Source organism: Triplophysa dalaica, chromosome 21, assembly GCF_015846415.1.
Source record: "Triplophysa dalaica isolate WHDGS20190420 chromosome 21, ASM1584641v1, whole genome shotgun sequence".
NCBI lineage: Eukaryota > Metazoa > Chordata > Actinopteri > Cypriniformes > Nemacheilidae > Triplophysa > Triplophysa dalaica.
The window spans coordinates 6,392,210-6,413,419 of record NC_079562.1 but is presented as its reverse complement, the minus strand read 5'-3'; the positions used below and the strand labels follow the sequence as shown (position 1 = coordinate 6,413,419).

The window sequence follows — 21,210 nt, the reverse complement described above, 5'->3', positions numbered from 1 at the left end:
CTCAACAAGTGAAAAGTCATTTGCATACTGAAATGGTGTGCTACAGTGTCAATAGTGGTAATGGGATTTGTGGAAACGTGGGCTAAAAGCTAAGCCTGGGAAATAACCAAAGTGTCCAGAACATCTGAGTGGGACTATGAGAAAGTGTAAATGGTAGTTAATGGTTGACATACCTTAAAGTGGCCCTGCAACGATGTGTCATGCATTCTTACTTCTTTACAATGTTAAACGTGCTTTCTTCTCATGCTTAACCTGGTCAACTTGTCAAAAAACGAGTCGGGCGTATTACATAGTATTTCTGTGCTCGATAAACTCTCCCAGCGATCGTACAGGCTTCAGAAAGCTTTTTTCAAACACTATTTCATAACAACTTTTCTTAGTCCCTTATTGGAGAATTCTCCCGGAAAAGCATGTGGCACGACCACAGGAGAGCAGAAGAAGGAGCATGCGCAGACGTCACTTTCACTTGTAACAGAAGAGAGAGAGAGAGCTTACGTTCACTTCAGGAGAGCAGAAGAAGGAGCATGCGCAGACGTCACTTTCACTTGTTACAGAAGAGAGAGAGAGCTTACGTTCACGAAGTTGGGGTGTTTGATCACTGCATTTGGGTAATGAATGTTATATAAACTGTGGATATAACGCCGGATTTGGAGATTGTTTGAAACTGATATACGGAGTCGTCCTAGCGCTGTGTTGTTTGTTGCAGAAGTTCTAAAATTCCTTCCATCATTTTCTGAAGATGAAAGATAGTCATACAGGTTTAAATGACATGCTGGTGAGGAAAGGATTAACTAAGGGATTCGTACACAACATTCTGGGCTTTACTGAAAACGTTTGTGGCTTTAGCCCCATTAGCTTCAGCCCCCTTAGCTGAAAATTGGATACATTTTCACCACTAACTGAAAGTGACCCATTTCCTAAAATCTGACTCTCTAAACAGTGGCTAATCAATATTAACAACATTTTTCAAAAGTGTGATCCAATTTAAAACTATAATGACGAAATTTTGCTGTACCTAACTGTCTCAACATCTAAACTAAGGTAATTCCTCTTGCGGTCAAAAAATGTCTCATTGCACCAAATCTCCCACAGCCAATGTCCTTACGCCAAAGTGGTGTTAAAACCACTGCCCAGCAGGAATGACCCACACTTTATCAAGGTATATTGAGTAAAAGAGGTTTAATCTGGTGAGATCATAGGTAATCCAGAGTGGCATTCAACAAGCATTCGGGCGGAAACCCAGCGTTAGCAGCCGTCACTGTGTAGCCCCCCATCGGGACGGTACTGAGGGTATCTCTTTATTAGAATGACATGATCAGTACAAGCACAATGTGAGATGAACTGCCAGCCGTTTCATTGAGGAAAATTCTCTGTGGGCCTTCTCCGGATTACAAACTCGTGCCCAGCTCCAATGGGCTTTCAAAGTGAATTTCAGATCTTTTTTTAGCTTTACCCATAGCACGATATTAAGGCATCAGAGATTTGTCTGTAATAAAGAAAGCCACAGTAGTACAAATGTCCCAAATCACACACACTTAGTTAATTGAAACCCCTTCTCATGCATTAGTCTTTGCATTCAATACTACATAAATAAAACATTGTAGTATGAAAGAAATGTGCCTAAATAAGCAAAGAGAAATATTTTATGCACCACACCATTAACCATGACAGTTTAGAACATATAACATGAACCTGTTGACACATCGTTACACTTCGCAAGATAAGTGAGTGTTTTTTTATTTTTAGTTGTTCTTCTCTATCATCACAACAATCTAAAGCATGAATATATAAGTATAAATTATTCATCTCATATTGTAGAAAAAACACTAGCCGAAATGAACACTCTAAAACTGATTTGATGTTGTCATGGAACCAAAGCAGAGACAGCTATTAAGAGAGAAACAAATCCTCCAATCAGGCAACAAGCCTCAATTTGTTGGCATAAGTGCTTTTTGGCAGTGCTGGTTAAAAAGGCACTCAACGGCAATGTCTGTAGTAGCCGAGAAAGCTCCTCACCCCTACAGAGACTCTCCAACATTCGAAGTAGAAGACGGACACTGGTGTGCATAACAAAATCCTCAAATAGGCCCCGTCAAGATAACAGCGTCCCGGTAATGAACAACCCACAGCTGCAATCCTCTATTCAAACAGCCTCCGTGTCACACACCAAAGCTTGTGATTAGATATGGTGTTGCGTTCGTTCGCAAAGAAGGGAAAATTGAGAAGTAGACAGTTTAGTCAAATAAAAGCCAGAGATTAAAGAAACTTTGGCAGTCAAGCGCAGATAATTGATTTATAGTGTATTAGGCCCTGTGATGATCAGCAGTCATAGGAGACAGTGGGTTGGTTCCTATTACCACCTTGCGGTTTTGATCAGACGCCAATAGTTGATGTTGACAGCTACGCCCGCAGAGGCCCTTCCCTTAAATTGCGGCTGTCAATGTGCAAATAGACATTTCTTCTTAGCTGCTAAGCCAATCAGAAGGGCCGTGCCTTGCATCCATTCATTATCACGCCAACGTGCCCTGCTGCAAAGAGCACCTGTGCACTTTTGCTTCTTTTAACAAGCGCTATGAAATATATTTAAATGTCATCTTAAGTGTGAAACAAGCCGGTTTAAATAAATACGTATTCCACTAACTTAAAGCGAAGTCAGGCATCCTCAGACAAAAATACACTCCTAACCTTTATTCATCCACAAAAACACCAAACGTTAACCTTCATCTGCAGAATAAACAGCCAATCGCATGAAGAAGAGACCTTGTACAAACAAACAAGCCTTCCGAAACTCGCTCAGATTCAGGGGGACTGTCTGCCTGTTCAGTATGATCTATGAGTCTATGGCTAATATGTAAAGTGCTATTAATCTCTTTTTGTTCAGTCTGGAAAGGTCAGCATTTGCAAAGACAAGTCTGCAGACAGTAGATGTGTCGCGTTTCGGAACAGAAGGTTGAATCAAAGGCAGCGGTTCGCTGTTTAACAGATATGGCCTCAACCATCTGTCAGTACATCGGTACATGATTAGATCACAGCCTCAGATCTTAACAGCAGTGGAACTGTGATATTTGCCTTCATACAACGGTTAGTTCCGGTTCTTGAATCTGATTGGAGGATACAATGCCAACAGCACTGGGGAACTGTTTGCATCGCTCTGCCACAGTAAATGTTGAAATAATACTATACCATTAGACAAGATAGACAAGATACAGTCATTAAATGTACTGTAAATTAAAACGAGCAATGTATTTTTATGCAGATATAACTCAAATACTGGATGGCTTCAATCATCATACACAGTTAAATGAAACGTTTCAACAAGTAAATGATTTGTACATCACATGCTTAAAATGTCAACATTTTTAATTCAAGCAGTACAACATGCCGTTTCATTACCATCCCAGAAAGCATTTGTTTTGTGGTGAGCACAGTAGATAGGGTTTGTTTTCAATACGGGAGACTTTACTCGTCATTAATAATTTAAAAATCATAACCTCAGTATCTGATGCGATATCGAGCTGATATTAAGGGCTTAAACCTCACAGAATCCAAGAACATCGCGGGTTAACTTTCATTAATAATGTATCAGCCCAAGACCATGTGGCTTAGACTTTATGGATCCAATAATGCGTCCAATCCAACTACAGTAAGATCAAACACAAAATAAAAACACAAAATCAGTACACACATGTAAAAAAGGTTACTCACCTTGTACCAAACGATCTCTCGCAATCTTCCATCCGTCTTAAAGTTACACTTTAAAGTCACTGTCTCCCCCACAACAACAGGAAGCAGTGGCTCTATTGTTACGGTCAAATATCCTGCAGAGGCAAAATGAGACATTAATACAACCATGTTTCCAGACATTTTAAAAGAGCTAAAACGCAAAGTGGTAGTTAAGCTACAGGCTAAAGGCCCAACAATGTCCAATGTGTATCTTCATTGGTGTATAAAGACCTTACATCATGAAGCGTTATATTTTTATAAACTTAGAACTAGCTATTTCTATCTATAACACCGCGGGTCGCCGTTGATAGATCGTAGGATCTGAATTTCTTCAAAGCACCGGTTTGTGTATGTTCTAAAGATGATGAAATTCTGACTTGAAAGTACAGACATAAAGTACATTTTGTGTTGTATTTCATTTCTTATTTATTTATCCTTTTTATTTTTCTTTCTTTTCTTTCTTTCTTTATTCACAAGTAGATATGAGTTTCCAGTGGTCTCATTCTCAAGGTTCATAATAACGTCACGAGACAATGTTGAGAAGCAGTATTTTTCCACTGTCTACGTTGGTATAATAACACCTGCTCAATGTGTTTCTAGTCAGATGAAGTCAGGCAAAGTTAGAATGGGCATCTAAGCGCAACTATGGTTTGTTTCTCTATACAATAAACTTTGTTCATTTTATTATGATATCCAAGTCTGCAGGATAGTTAGATCTGTCAGTTTTGGTGTATGAACAAGATGGAACAACACTACGGAATCATTTTGGATCAATTACGTGATAGTAGAATCTATCAGATCTGTCACCATGTTGTTACTACAGTAGCCCTAAAGGGATAAAAGGCTCTACAGAGCAAAATACGTTATCTCCTTTGGCAAAGGTGCAAAAAATGACGACATATTATTCCTGTGTCAGTTGCCGTAGTGCATTGAAAGGGAGGAAGGAGTGGGAGAGTTAGCCGTTGCCATTTCGCAACCTCACCTCGAGATGCCGCTAAATTTCATACACACGTCCTCTACAAAAATGAAATACTCATCAATATTATCCTTACTAATGGCACAATTTACTGAAAATGAACGGTTGTTTGTTAATTAGAAAAAGTTAACCGCCTACTTAAAACACTGCTAGGAAAAGTAAGGCTATTACTTTGAAATGATTAAACGATGTTTGTTTTGCTAAATCTGAATTCTACAAAACAGAACTCACACAAGTCAAGCTCTACAATTTTGTGTATAACAAGGTAACAAACAAATATGTTGAAATAAACAATAAATATTACCAGAACAGCGGTTATTGCAGCACAGCACGTATTTATCACCATATCATCATATCACTTTATCCACTTTCAACATCTGAAATATGACATGCACCACAGAGATATAAACTAATTTCATATTTAACTTTGTGGCACACATTTGCCCTGAGAAATAGGAAGTAAACGTTATGTTATTTATGTGTATGTGCATGTAATATCATTTATGTCTATGAAATGCAAATCTTTTGTCTTGGGGCAAAGTACATGTAGTTCACCAAGAACGAATTGCGCCCCCTAATGGCGACTTCACTTGCATGCACTGTCTGCATTGTTTTAGTGTCAGATTTGCTCGCAAAATCGTGTCCAAATAGTGCTCAAATCACCTGATCTTGCAAGCTGGTTCTTGGGTGTTGGTACCTAAATTATCGTCTGTTTACAATGCATTAGATTAGCACCATGCACTAAAGTGACTTACCGGTTTGCTACTGTCAGCTAAGTCTTGTTAATTAAAAAACACTTTCAAAATCATTTGTTATTTATTCTGCTCCAGTAAAGCACAATATAAAAGTAAACAAGACAAAACAAAAATGCTACAAAAAAGGGATCTAGAGTAACTAAATACCTCAAATCATTTACTGTTTCTTGTCAAATTTAATCCACAATGTTTTAGCAGGGCCACATTCTCAAATTTACATCTTCCTACCAGAACGCAGCACACACATACACAGTGAAAGAGAGTTTCTTTTGCTTCATTATTTACACTTAAGCCATGGACACTTTCCCATCTGTTTAATTTTGTCTCCAAGTCAGGTTGGCTATGGCCACCCCACAAAAACACTGACGCTTCAGCTGACTCCCATTAGCCATAACAGACAGCTAACCGTAACACACAAACAGGCAGTGACTTCACATACATGCTTAGGATGACCTACATTTCATCACAACACGGTTTGCATTTTCACAAATACATTGGATTTGTTGAAAATTGGATTTCTTCCAGCATTCACTGCCATCTTGCATTTATATTCTAATGAACTTTTGTGACACATTTCATTTCGAAACAATCATATTTCTTCACAACGAATGACACTCAAACTGAACGCCTCATTCACAAATGCAGATCTCTGGATAATTCCTGATCAACAAAGTACTCTGAGTTCCTGTTTCACAGAGCTAATGAGTCTAATTACAAAGTTGATCACATTTCCGAGACACTGAAAAGCTCATTTATCAAAACGTTGAGATGCAGACACTGATGACAAATGGAAGAGATCCTGCCTCTTAAGGATAAAGATGGGAATGTCCTGCTCGAGTGAGCACTCTCTCTATCTGCCTAGCAGGTGGCCTGGATTCTACTGACTGCACAGTCTATCCATCTTACTAGTCAATACTGCTCTTACCACAGACAGCGAAAGAGAAGCCAGACAGCTTTGGGAGAACATCAATGAGCGAGAACTTTATTCGCTTATTTATTTTGCCATAACGTCCCTATTGCATTCAAGCCCTATTAAAGCAAACGACAACTGTGGATGTTTCATGTTCTCCTGTTACACCACTTCACAAGGAGATATCCAATCATACATGCCAATGCATGCTGGGAAATGAAAGCCCCACGTAGTTACAAATTAAAATAAAACTCCTTAGCACTCCCTGCCAATCTGCTCATTTACCTTAAGAGATAAAACGTTTAATTGAAGACTATAGACTACAGCAGATTTATTAAGTTTTGATGAGAAATTGGAAACATGGGGTTTTAAAGCTCCTCAGGGAAGTATCTGATTACCATGAGAATGAAATAGGTCTATAATACACAAATTTGTATTCAATGCAACCTGACATGAACAGCCCTAACATGCTGTTTCAGAGTAAAATCTCATCATTACATTTCATTTACATTTGTGTAGCACACTCGAGAATTTGTAATAAACAGTGTTCCTAGGGTTTAAGTAGTACAATGTGGCGCAGGCAGAGGCAAGGTCATGGGTTTTACCCTCAGAGAACACACATATAGTAAATTGAATAAAAGCATCTGTCCAATGCATGAACATACATGTAAATGTAAAGTTTCAGCACCACGGACAGCTGCCCACATAATTCATTCCCTCATCGAGCTTTCAGACCAATGCACATCGCTTTTTCAATCTATTCAATGTTTTTAAGCATGTCTCAATGAATTTCACATTGTGCCCAAAGCAGCCATTGTAGTCAAGGGCTTTCGAGTGTGAGAACATGTGCGTCGCTGTCAAATCATTACGCTTCAGAACATTCTTAAGAGCGTAATATCAAGCCACAGTCCAATTGTGTTTTTCAATGACGTGTCCATCTTGAAGTCTTAATTAGCTCTTGCCAGCAAAATAGCTCAATGCATCCACCTTATCTCTGTGTCAACCTGACAGAATTGACTTGGCAATTCTTTACATTTATCTTAGTGGAAGACAGACCGGCTCGCTCCGAAACTCGAGGGAAATAAGGGCAGGAGGATAAGAACAAATTCCTCCAGATTTGCGACCTCACTTAGTTTCAAAATTCCCAAACTGTGATGGAGGCTGAACTCTAGCAAATCACTTTCTCCTAAACTTTGCTGGTCCTTTGGCTTCTTGAAATTGGATCATTTTCTTGGGCCCAAAAGCAGGCTGTATCGGCACAGCAGGAGTCTGTACTTCTGTGGAGAAACTGTATGAGACCAGTTAAAATGGATTCTAAAAATCATGATACATGTGAAGGCTCTATTTTAAATGTGCTAATGAGAACCAAATGGCTAGAATTTTGTTTTAAAAATTTTAAATTCCCAAAGCATAATTAAACATCGCAGCTTTGCTATCTGTGAAATGTTCAGCACTTTTGGATAAACCAAAGTCAACACAGGTCCTGCAAATTTCTTTGCTGCAACAATTTAAACAAGCTTTTACTTTGTTGCAGAATAAGTGGCGATGTGCTCTAACCTTTGTGCAAAACATTAAAACCGAGCTTTATTAAGATGCTCTTCCATTTAAAAATGGCCCGATATGAATAAGCAGAGATAACAAAAACACATTTCGAGCTTTACTAAAAACAATCAAAACTACTAACTATAAAGACTTTAAAAGTCCTTGAATTCCAGCCTTGTGCTGCCCATGCATGATCTTCTGATGTACACTAGCTGGATTTCACACAATGGGGTGGTCTACCAATGCATTCCATTCTAGCTGCACCTCGATGTGCTGGTTAAAGAATCTTAATTTAATCATCACGCTCGAGGGATCTTTATGCTGGAAGAGATTTGAATGGATAAGCCTTCAAAGAGCTACAGGTCATTAAAAGGAGCCGAAGCGCTCGCATTAAACCCCTTCCACTTAGCACTCGAACGGTACGTCCATAAAGAGCTTTGAAAGGTTACGTCTGGTGAAATTAGTGCGATACAAGAACATGATCATATGTGGTATTTTTTAAATGTCAAATCATGAAGGAAGGTAAGTATCAGCAACATAAAGACTTTGAAAATCAACACTTATATAAAGGACAACAGATTGGAACACTTTAATCACAATGTTTACGCAATGTACATGTCTTATTTTTGGTCAAAATCAACTTGAGCCTTTCATTAATTCATGAATAGTGCTCGTTCATGAATAGATTTTACTCTTTACTCTTGTGAGCACCTTAATAATTTCCTTTCAGGTCAACATTTTGACCACTTAAAACAGTGCTTACAGAATGAATTAAACATTGTAAATTAGAATTACCGATGCTAAAAGCACAAGAAAAATCACTTTCTCCATTTTTTCCTGCATTGTTAATTGCTTCTATTTTGAAATTCAAATGTGACACGGTTTAAAAAAAGTACTGCGATTGCTTCTGTATCCATCTCTTTAGTGAGCGGTTGTGCGTGCCTTTGTGTTTGCATGCTAAATATGGGCGAAAAGGGTATGAGCAGGACAGTGTGATATTGCGTGACTTACTGATATGGAAAGAGCTGTGAGCAGTGGATTTTAAAACAGCTTATTACATGGACTCTGCACACGGGCCAGGGCAGTACATATTTCTACACTTTCAACTAATGTCCAAACCAGAGTGACTACTACAGTAAACGTTGCCCTATTCATAAACCTCTAGCAGGATATAACACCCAGCAAACAAAACCTTAATGATGAATCTGCTATAACGGTACATTCACCACATTGGAAAGTATTTTGAGGGACCCACAGATTTTCTAATACCGTGCCCGTGGGAGAACGGTCAGGCTCGGGTAACCCCCGAAGCCGGCGCTAACCCTAGCTTAAGGAAAGACCACGGCTGGATTCCCCAATTACACGGAGTGATGATGACGGGGTCGGCCTAGAACTTCACTTCGGTATTGATGTAACCGCTAACAACACGGCAGTTCAATTTCTACTTGGCTGCTACATGTTACATCATGCGCGTCAGCCTACGACTTAACTGTAATTTAATCAACCTCAAAACGCCATCCAGCAGAAACACCATCCGTCATTCCTGAGCCAGAGACTGAGTCACGAATTTTCCTCGACATGATTTGTGTTCATATTTGCCACGCTCAGGTAGAAAATGCAAAGTAAAGATCCGGGTTCATTACAAGTTGAACTCAATCGACTGGAAATGTTGCATAACAATGAAAACAAAGACCTGTTCCTTAGTTTTGGTTGTTGTATGCTGTACACGGCAAAAAGCAATGCATATTTTGATATAGCCTGACCTTACTGACTGTAATTGTAACTATACTGTAACCACGGTAAAAAATACAACTAGTCAATTTTAAAATGTTAGTTCGGCCAAAAATTAGTCATAATTTACTCACCATCATGCCGTAACCAAACTGTATGACTTTCTTTCTTCTGCAGAACACAAAAGAAGATATTTTAAAGAATGTTGGTAACTGAACAATGATGGCAACCATTCACATGCATTAGTGCATCCATACACTAGAATTGAATGGGTACCGCTGTTGTTCGGTTACAGACATTCTTCAAAATATCTTCTAAAATGACATGAGGGTAAATGAGAGTAAATGATGACATAATTTTCATTTTTGGGTGAACTATCAATTTAACATAATCCAACAAACAGTGTCAATTGAATTTAACTTATATTAATATTCCTTTCACAAAAATACTAATAAGACTAATAGCAAAGACTGTTAACTGTAGGGCTTTCTTCGTAATTCTGGCAGCTGCATTGATTACACTTGAAAGAAGGATGCATTCAATGTCTTGCTCAAGGCCACATTGGCATTCAGAAAGGTAAAGCTAAATGATTTGAGCCTGAATTATTCCTGTCACGTACCTCCTTGCTCATCTCTCAAACCATGTTCACATCATCAGAGAGGTTATACTGTACCTTCACACAAGACTAGAAATCAGCTCTATCCAGCTGGACTCAGACAGACACGTCCCATATCCCTTCATATCTGGGTCTTCCCAATGCTCACAGAGCATCAATCCTTCAGATGTCACCAAATTGTAAACAGTCCTAACCAGCATAACTCACATCACATAACTGTCTGCTGCCAATCAGAGAGTATGTTCCCATGGGCAGCGGCGTGTCAATGTGAATTTGAGGGACAGATACAATAATCAAAGTCTAAATCAAACAAACCAGCGGAAATGTAATCAGCTGTTGATGGTCACCATCATGAGCGCTTAGCATTTTCTAAATGTCCGATTATGAAATTGAAATCACTGTGGTTATAGATCTTTAAGACCTATGGTATGAAATGGCTTGATGAGTGCAGTTTTCCATGCAGTCGACAAACAACCAGCTTTCGTTAAAACCAATTGAAGTTTTTTTTTGTTTATATCACAGCTGAACTGTGAATTTTAATGTGTAAGTAGAGCTGTGATTTTATTTCATATTTTCACTTCACGGTTAATGTGAGCAAAATAATGTACAGCAAATATATTATTGTATAAAAAATTTATAAAAATTATAAATAGGTGAATCACACAAAACATATGACTCTAGGATGGATTGTCATAAATCATTTTTCCTAGTCAACTTTTATGACTGTCCCTGCCACATTTCCAACTAATAAAAGGTTTAATATAGTGCTTGTCAACTTTGACAACACATTATTAAATAATTTAAAAAAGTACAGCAAATTTTTTATTTCCTGAAAATTATTATTAACACAATATCAATGGTTATAATATCACGGTTATTGACAATACCAGTATATTGTGACACCCCTAGTTGTGAGTTCTCAAAGTTAAAGTTTCTTTTTATAGTATGACAATAAAACTTTTTTACACGTTTTTTTACAACTACTTTCAGCAGGCCGAGTAACTGAATGATCACACCGGGAGACCAAGAAAGTGTCATTTTAGAACCTATTATTTGTGTGCCAGGCCCAGTAACAGGTAGCCACAAAATACAATCACAAAATAAACCCAGCACAGCTGGACTGCTACACCTGCTCATGTGTTGAATCTAAATCCTCTGAACAAGCCTTCGGTATATACCATCACTCCACCGTGCTGCAGCATACTGTAGTATTGATCCTCCCTGTAGCATAAGCCGGCGCCCAAAGGAAACTAGACAGACCTGTTTATAGCCTGCAAGCTCTCCATCTGCTCCTCACCTTCAACCGCAACATGGATCAGAGGTTTTGCCAGGCCGGATATTGCTGCTAAATGTCAGCGAGACATCTCCACTGTGCACCTAACATTTATTAATGCGGTTCTTCTATCGCCTGGCATGTCAGTTTTAAAATTGTCCCTTAAATGTTTCGAGTGATGGAGTTCGGTTCTGCTACATCTCATGAAAAACGCATCACCAGCATTAAGTTTACAAATTAAAGAAATACACTATTGCTTAAGGACGCTTCAGCAAGTAGTTGACATCTGAAGGTATGTCTAGCACAGCGTTCGCCATGCAGCAAAACGCTGAGCGGTAAAATTATTCTGAAATGAACCGGAACCGAGTTGAGTAATTTAAAAAAAGTTGGAGTCGAGGCCAGCGAATGTCACAGTAATTGGCTGGTATTAACCGGTTGTAGAAGCAAGCGGGTCCTCTGCCGCATCTTAATCCATCAGTCTCACCATTAAAATAACATCTAATGAGAGTTTGCAAAGCGCCCTTTCTGCCATTAATAACAGTAATCTGCTAAAGGCACAACAAGAAATCTAAACACAACTGGAGAGATGGACCGGGCCGCTTTGCACTATGGGTAATTCTTTGGTGTGATTAATAGTAATGGCTTTCCTAGCATCAATGGCAAAACTAATGTCTTTAGGAGGAGATGAATGGCTGACTTTGTGTTCTACAAGCGTTCTTCTCCGCTACATCATAAGTGGGATAAACAGTTCCTGATTTGTGGTGCCATAGACATTTTTAAGTACTTTCATGGTACCTCACAGGAAAAAATACGGTGGAACAAAGCAACTCTTCTGTTTCTCAGGGGGAAAGGGGAGATGAAATGTGTGTTTATGCTGAGGAAGCATCTCTTAACAACAAAGCCTTGAGAAACATTTCGCATGGCCACATGTCCCTTAAAGCTCAGACATGTTGTTCTTAAGAAGATTTAGAGACGTTCCTCGCTGCAGAGTGTGTTTTAGAAGGAACCAAGACTGCAGTTGAATTCAAGAATATGTTGGTTTCAGGCAAGAAACTGATGACAAAAAGGGAATGAGAGATACTATTTACACATAGAAATATGTTTTTGAATATGAATTTGGAAAAAAATATAAATTGTCTAATAATAATGATATTGTAAAATGATTCATTCGTGAAAGAATAAACAATCTGCATGTTCGGCAGCTTTATCAATCGAAATGCAGATTGAGCCATTTTACAAACATGAGCCTCTTTACATAATTCAAGAATAGGAGATAATTTTTCTCGCTTAGCAATTCAAACCCTAGAAAGGAGCAGCTGATACTGTAAATATTTCTTGATTGCCTCTTGTTCTGTTGCTGTTTCGGCTAAAAAAGAAACTTTATGAACACACACACCTTTCGGCACAAGGAGACGACCAGCAAATGAGCCCCTTATTACTCTAAGAGTAACATCAGTAAAGTTTATAGAGAGAATTGGTATTTTTCTCTTATTCGGTAATAATGTGTATTTTTCTACAATGATTCAAGAGACTAGCAATTACGCACATTGCCACTAAACTTAATTAAGTGATTATAGTCGTGTAGTCGTTCAACAAATACAAAGCTCTTTAACCAAGATTGTTGATTGTGATAACTACCATCTCTGTAGTTCTTAGCAATAACGAAAAATTCAAGAACAAAGGGAAATTATTTATTTCAGGTCATTACCGATTAAAACCATTTAATCAAATCAATGATTGACATTACAAGACCAACTATGTACTAGCATTCTCGATTGCATTAAATGCAGTGCTGCACTGTAGTTTCTAACTCGAGCTGTTCTTTACATGAAAGAGTTTAACTAACAAATAAATCCAAGCTTCATTTTAGAATCTATGAGATTTCAGACGCCCACATAATCTACATTTATTCACTTCAGACTGAACAGTTCTGTTTAACAACCAATTACAGAGCCAGAACAAAAATGTGCAATCACTGCAAACACGCCATACCAAGCATTTCTTTAGATGAAGAATCTGGATTTCTATTTAAATATTGTGCCGCTTAAATTTTGTCTCAGACAATTTCACTTGCAACAAGTGTAAGTTAATGTTTTCATTTGATCCCACGTGCTTTAAAGGAATAGTAAACCCAAACATGAGATTTCTGTCATCATTTACTCACCAAACCCATATGAATATTTTTTTTCCGCAGAACACAAAAGAGGGTATTTTGAGGAATATAGCTGACTGAACAATGGTGGTAACCATTGACTTCTATACCGCCAGAAAACCAATAAATATCTTCTTAAATATCTTTTTTGTGTTTTGTAGAAGAAAGAAAGTCATACAGATTTAAACATGAAATATGGTGAGTAAATATTGACAGAATTATCATTTTTTGTTGAATTATCCTATTAAAATGTTTTTTTCGTTCAGTGCATCTTCCACAGGTACAAAACAAGCACTATAATATAAATGTGATAACAACATTATAAATGTAATGATGTGGTTATTAAATAACTGCTGTGAAGAACCATTAACTGCATTTTCTTAGTCTGCTTTCTATTAAATGACATAATTGGCTTTAAAACAATATGGAAATGGTAGGTGTTCATTCAGTATCACTGTTTTGTCCAGTCATAATTGACTCCCCTAAGAGTCGTTTCCAAAACATGATTTTTCATTTAAGTGTGAGGAACAACATGATGTAAGTGTTAAGTCGTTAAAGACACATAAAAGTATCATAAACATAGTTAATTATGCATTTCAAGTATTCTGGAGCCATATAGTAGGCTAATGTTGGCTTACAATCTAATTTACAGCAAATTCCGATTAAGGCATTAAAAGAGAACAACACAGGTTCTCAATTCTATTACCAGCCTTGTAGATTTAAATGTGCGAAAGTGAAACTTTGGCAGCCCCACCAGCCCGTTACAACACCTGAGCATCCATGTTTTTGACAAAACCTCATGTTGGACAAAAACTGGCAACCCGATGCCAACAATGTGCCCAAAGGCTTAGACCTCATGTGCTGATAAGGCTTTAACATTCAAGAGTTTAAGATGAAGTGACTGGGAACCGTGAGCATTACAAGCGGATTTGTGAATGATGAACGTGAACGATGAACACTTAAAAAGATGATCTGCTTCCTGGAGCTGGGACTGAGTTTGTCACGAAGTTGCTGAGAGATGATGCATGTTCAATCAGAATGATTTACTGTTTAATGACACGCTCGAGCACAGAAAGCGTTGGGCTTCGGGATGCATGACACATCCCTAATCTACCTCCTGCCCATGCAGCACAGAATAGACTGCAATCAGGACCCTGTATCAGCTGCTTCTAGACTCGAGGGTTTTAATTGCTCTGGGATGTCGACATTATCTCTCATAGTCTGGCAATTGGAGTGCTGAGTCTGATGAAAGGGTGTGTGTGTGGCCGAGTGTGACCAGATGATCTGGTACTGACTATCCAGAGACATCTGGTCGGAAGAGGTTTATGTGGAATCTGCAATGAAGATATACTTTTCAAATACTTTAGTCTTAAAAAATCTGTATTTGCTGTACAATTTGTTGCTATAAAAACAAATATGTCCCATGATGCTTTGCACTAATTAAAGTATGGGTGCTACTTCAGGCAAACCGCAAACAACCAGCAATAATGAAAACGCAAGCAATAATGAACATGCAAATTCAGGCTAACACTGTAAAACAAGATAATTCTCCCTTGGCTGTGAAAAATAGATGAAAACATAAATAATTGCTCACAAAGTAATAATACCACATACGCGCACGCACACTTACTTGTGTAAATAATTTACTGTCTATTGTTTTGATTGTATGATATAGGGGAGACTGGGGCAAGTTGTCACACTGTTTTACTTCACAGTTACTGAGATATATATATTTTAAGCTGTGATAAATGTACGAAAATGTCTACACATTCCCGAAGAAATCACATTTTGTTTTCTGGGTTGCAATGTTAAAAATGACAATAATAACGCGGGCTAGCAGTAGGGTACTTCATGTTTTCATATTTGCCATTATACATTTAGCGAACACTTTTCAAGGTGACTTACCAATGCTGAAAATTTTTAACATAAGTGATAAATCACATGGACTCACAGTATAAGCAGTGCGGCAGTACACGCTTTGAAGGCTTCGCACTAAGTTTGTGGCATCGGTGTAAACCTATACTGTTGGCGTTTTTTGGATCGATGAGAAAGAAAATTTAGGATGTTGGTGTTTGTTGGATCAGTGAGAATTATGTGTGATGAATGTGATTATGAATCAATTGTGTTCACAGTGTAGCTCATGTCCAAAATTGCCTACTTCCATACTATATGGTAAGTGAAAAAAATAGATTGCATAATGAGGAAACATTAGTATGCAGGGGAGAAATACCCGTATGGTCTACTGGTTCCACCAATATTTCTCAATGTTCATTAGTGTTCATATTAGTTTCTTAGCCTTAACATCATTTCAGTAAATGCTTAGTTTTACTCAGGCTATAAAATTAAGTGGATTTTTTATATACCATACAGAACCATACCCAACAACACTCAAGGTAGTTCTTGATAAGAAATGGGTTATTCTTCTTCCTTCTATCTTTATCTTTCTCCGCATTCTGTCTGTCTCCCTTATAATCCCTAAATCAATCTATCTTTCTGTTTTTGGTGTAAGTCAAAGACAGGTAGGATTCAATGCCTCTATTCATAGTCTGCCAAACAGCGCATTGTAAACATGCCTTAATACTTAGACAACAATTCTACTGCTGTTCCAGGTTCTTCCTATTTTATTCCCCGCAAAATGCAAGTCGAACGTAAATATGCTGAGCTCCGCCAAGGTCCAAAAAGGGGGCAGTCAGCATGTTCGTGTGCTGTTAATTTAAAGCTAGTAGGCTCAAGTGACATGTGAGGAGTATTGCCTCATATACAGTATTTATTATGGCATGTGGAATGTTCACAAACTATATTGTATAAAGTCATATTCAATTTTTAATCCAGCCTAATTTTTGAATCTGATAGCCCAAATGCACACCGATCAGAGATGTTAACAAGATAACAATAAATCTAACTTAAATGTGGCCTTGAGCTCTCATCACTGTCTGCATGGTCATGAGTCATAAGAGATAACTTAAAATGAGGACTGGAGGGTTTTAAACAGCTGTATCAGGCCATATTGGACTGAATTTATCTTGCAAATTAATATTTGCATGACCTACAAATTTTACATATAGTCCAGACAATAAAAAAAAACTTCACAAAAATATAGAACAATTAAATAACAACAGTTGTTTACATCTAAGTCTTGATTATTTTGTTCTGCTTGATTTATTCTCATGACAATACTTCAATATGAGGCAGGGTCAATCATTCATCATTTGTAAATTCTTTGAAGAATTAAACAAGTCTCAAAGCTCAGGTGAAAAGCTCCAGAGATTTGACGGCACGAAGGCGTTTATGAAATGTTGATGCATTTATGACACTTCTGCATTACAGACAGACATTTTTAGAGTTCCCATCTGTGAGAGATGACATTTGCATGTTCATCATGCATTCAGCCTACACCGTGAAAATAGCTTTATAGGTTATGCAATAATGATCATATAATCGATGGAAATGAAGTAAAATCTACTTTCTTTCCCCTCCAGATTGCGGTGATGTAGTCTTCTAAACATCAGCTGTGATAGATCATCTGTATTCATTAACACACATTCACACCTTGTTCACAGAAATTAAGTCTTGTTTTTAGGTGCTAGGACACAACGCAATCACAAAAACAAACACACACACACACTGTCTGACATCACACAAAAGTGGATGAAGCAAATATTTCAACTAAACTACCAGTTCTTTATCATTCTTCTCCCTAAAGAGATAAAAGGTGCATGCTGGTTACTCAATATTTTCAAGTCGGTTAGTCAGCCACAGGCAAACAACTGCTGTAGGTGTTCTCGAAATAAGCAGAAAATAACATTGTGCTGTCCAGTACGAGAAAGTAATAACAGCCCCCCCAAATTGTTTATTAAAAATATTTATAAGGTAGCCTACTATACTGTACAAAAGGAAGTTGCTCTGGGATATTAAAAAATTAAAACAATCGCATATCATCGTTGTCCTTCCGAAACCTTGGAATTCCAAATTCGCTGTTTTACGGAAACTGAAAAATGCTGTACTTTTTAAATGGTTAAATGCTGTGTTGTCAAGGTTGACTGAATATTTGCATAAATGGTGACATATAATAATACATTATGGCAAAAAATTCATGAAATATAGATATTTGAGTTCTCAGTACACCAGCGATATAGAAATGAAATCTTACACAAAATTACAATTCAAGATCAATTGGTCCATTTCTGTATCACTATTTAACACTTCGTCCACCTAGCCTTTACCTCTAAGGTGCTACCAAAGGTTCTTCAAAATAATGCTATAGAAGAACAATTATGGTTCTGCAAAGAATTATTAAGTCAAAGTTTCTTTAAATAACATTTTCTATCTTAAACATTTATAATCTAGAGAAACATTTTCCGCTACAAAGAACCTTTTGTGAAACAGAACGTTGTGTTGTGTTATGTGTGAGATGTTAATGGTTCTTTATGAAACCATCCTGGCGAAAATGGTACTTCCATTTAGCAACTTTCTTTTTTTAGAGTGATGGCTGGACAAACAAAAAACACAACCCAAATGTATTCTTCTGGTCAAGCCAATGTTGTGAAATTTGGCCCAGTCGAGACATTCAAACTAACACATAACAGTTCCATTTGTTCTCTTTAATGGCACACAAATCACATTTTATTTTTAATTTCAGCATTTTGACATCAACGTTCTTGCCACTTTGTAACCACAGTACAATTCTGTGTGACAGATCACTTCATTCTTCCCAAATGTTTTAGCGCCTGCACGCTAAACTACTGCTTGCTCACATGTAGCAAATATAAATTCCATCATTTCTCAGCGCTCCTTTCAACCCAACCAAAAAGCACATCATACAGCTCTCAAAATCACACCTGATAAAGATGAAACAGCTCTGTGGTCACCAAACACACATTTCAATCTGTTTTAATAAGGCAAACACAACCTTTCCTGCCATCAGCTACAGTACGACCGGCCCGCCAGCCTGCGTGCGAGGTCCTCGTAACGGAGAGAGGCGGTTGTTTGACTAACCTTTCAGATCAATCATGCTTTGTGTGTTCAATCGGAGACCCCAGCATTGCCGCGGGTCACGGGAGCAACGGGAGCCTATACGGCAGGAGACAGGGACAGAACACAGAAAGGGCTGCTTCATTTTCAAGCTGGAGAGTTTCCAGCGAATGTGTGGGCACGAGTAGTGGAGTCTATCTATCAAAGTCGAACACGCTGTTGTCTGTTCTCGGTCTTATGGAGTAGGGCCCTCCAGTAAGTGGTCCTTTGCATTGTCACAAATCTATTCACAGCCTCTTGTATCTGTCAGGCGTCCCTTCTTGAAATATAATGGACCCCCATCATAGAACAAAGACAGAAGCAGATGAGTGAAGTGTAAACGGTTTACTAAAAATACACATCAGAGTGTTTATTTAGTTTAAGTATACCATATGTGGGCTATTAAATACAAATGTCAACCTTAAGACAAAAAAAACATAGATTTTACAAAAGGTTTTCACCAGACTGGTTAGATATAAATATTTGGTGGTTTAAATACCCATGTAAAGTTCTTAAAGCACTTTCTGCTTTTGATGCAAAGTGAATAGTTACTTCTATAACGTTCCATATTCCTCACACATGGGCACACATAAAAAATACAATATCTGTATGTGGAGCCAAATTTTCGATTCGTTGGGTATTATTGCTTCTTGTTTGTACATTTCAATTCACAGAAATCCTACAAGTTGTCTTATAACCATGTGTCTCTTGTTGGGACAATTCAATACCATGGTAACTAATATATTTATTTATATATATATATATAAGTTTTGACTGAAAATGTTACATCCACAATGTTGTTACATCCACAATGTTGTTACATCCACAATGCCGGAATTTCCCAAACTGTATAAGAAAGAGAGGTAGAGAGAGGGAGAGAGAGAGAGAGAGAGAATGTTATTGTGTAGGTGTACTATTCCTCATAAATAAGGAAGAAAAGCTGGACTAAATAGATAAGATAATTAAATGGAAAATGCACCTGCCTGAAATATGGTAGCCGAGGTGCTCATGTGGAAAATGCAGATTCAAATCCAAACAGTGCTGTTAAAATCCTTTTCCCAAGGCCTTTTGTATTCATATCCTGTTCTTTACTCTACATCTTGATCAATCATAATAACAAAATCTCCAAATATTATAGAAACTGCTTATTCATAACAGAAAAACATGGCTCTGTCCTATACTGTAGTACAGTCATTATGTTAAAAGAATATCGGGACACCATGACCCATCTGAAAAATCATCCATCTCTCTCTCTGCTGTTGGGACGCTTCATAAGGGGAAGGCAGGACATTCTGTGCCTGACGTAACCAAACACTAGACCATACAATCTGCCGTCTACACCCACACGCCCAGAATACGATTACTTGCCGTTCAGCTTTCCATTGATCTGTTAAATGACAGTGGTTATGGACGTGATGGGGTATACGTCTATATGTGCTTTACTTTCCTCCTTGCCAGAAAAAAATTCATATTCAAGCAAACTGGAGTTGTTATATTCATAGAGATTGAAACAGAAGTTATGCATTTTATTAAATCATGTCTTTGGCATAGACCATTAGTTTCTAAAAGAAAAACAAATAGACTTTTGTCAATAACTGTAAACGTCTGTGAATTCTTTTAGATTTAATCAAATATTGTGTCCATAGGAGATAACACTGTACTGTCTGGTTAAAGTTAGATTCAAAGTACCATTAGCGAACCCTCAGGGCCCTCTGTGATGAACTAAACTATCGTAAAAAATAATATTTCAAATATGTTTTCAATAAAAGTCAGACGATTTTCCCCATTAGATGTATATTTAACTTCCTGGATCGATGTGGACTCTATCTCTTACGAGATTAATTCAAATCACGGAGTTCTGTGATGTCTTACGCCATTATATTCGTGTGAATCGCATGCTGCAAGAAATTGGCCGCTGTCTACGTAGGGGGCCTTCGAAGAAGCTACCGCTGACAGAACAATAGTAAATCAATTTGAGCGATTCATTTTGAGTGACAGTAAAACTGAGCAATATATACTGTAGATTTGCATTTAAATATTCGTGTGAATCGCGTCAAATGCAAAACACTGTAACTTTGCGTATTTTGAGGTTATTAGGCTACATGTTGAATATAGAAATATGATGGAAAATGTCTCCGTTTTGTGGTGTATGCTCATCGCATTCGCGATGTCTCTTTATGAAGGAGCAGAGACTACTGACGGCAAGCTGTGTTGACGGGTAAACATCACACTGTCATGTTTACCCTGAATTTGCAGTTAATGTAAGTGAGAGAACCACATGTGCACCTTGATCAGAGCATCATAAATGCGATTAAGGTGTTTACATGCCTTCATATTGCGATTAAATATGGTGTTCGCCACATAGGCTATGTTACTTCGATTATGCTTACTATTATGAGCTTAATCACATTATTTAAATCGAATGATTGCGTTAACATGAGGCAAAGTGTAATCGCAGTATTGCCAAAATCATATTATAATCCTATTATGAGGGTCCATGTTAACGTAGTCATTGATGTCAT

At 37.8% G+C, this 21,210-nt stretch overlaps 1 protein-coding gene across 2 annotated transcripts in view; it reads right to left on the bottom strand.

Annotated features, from left to right (window-relative positions):
* The window catches only part of igsf21a (immunoglobin superfamily, member 21a), a 224,451-nt gene that overhangs the window by 155,828 nt on the left and 47,413 nt on the right, over nt 1–21,210 (bottom strand). For both annotated transcript variants that reach the window (XM_056734385.1, XM_056734386.1), the window contains exon 2: nt 3,706–3,818. In XM_056734385.1, the coding sequence (XP_056590363.1) occupies nt 3,706–3,818 (113 nt within the window). The remainder of the gene's footprint in view (nt 1–3,705; nt 3,819–21,210) is intronic.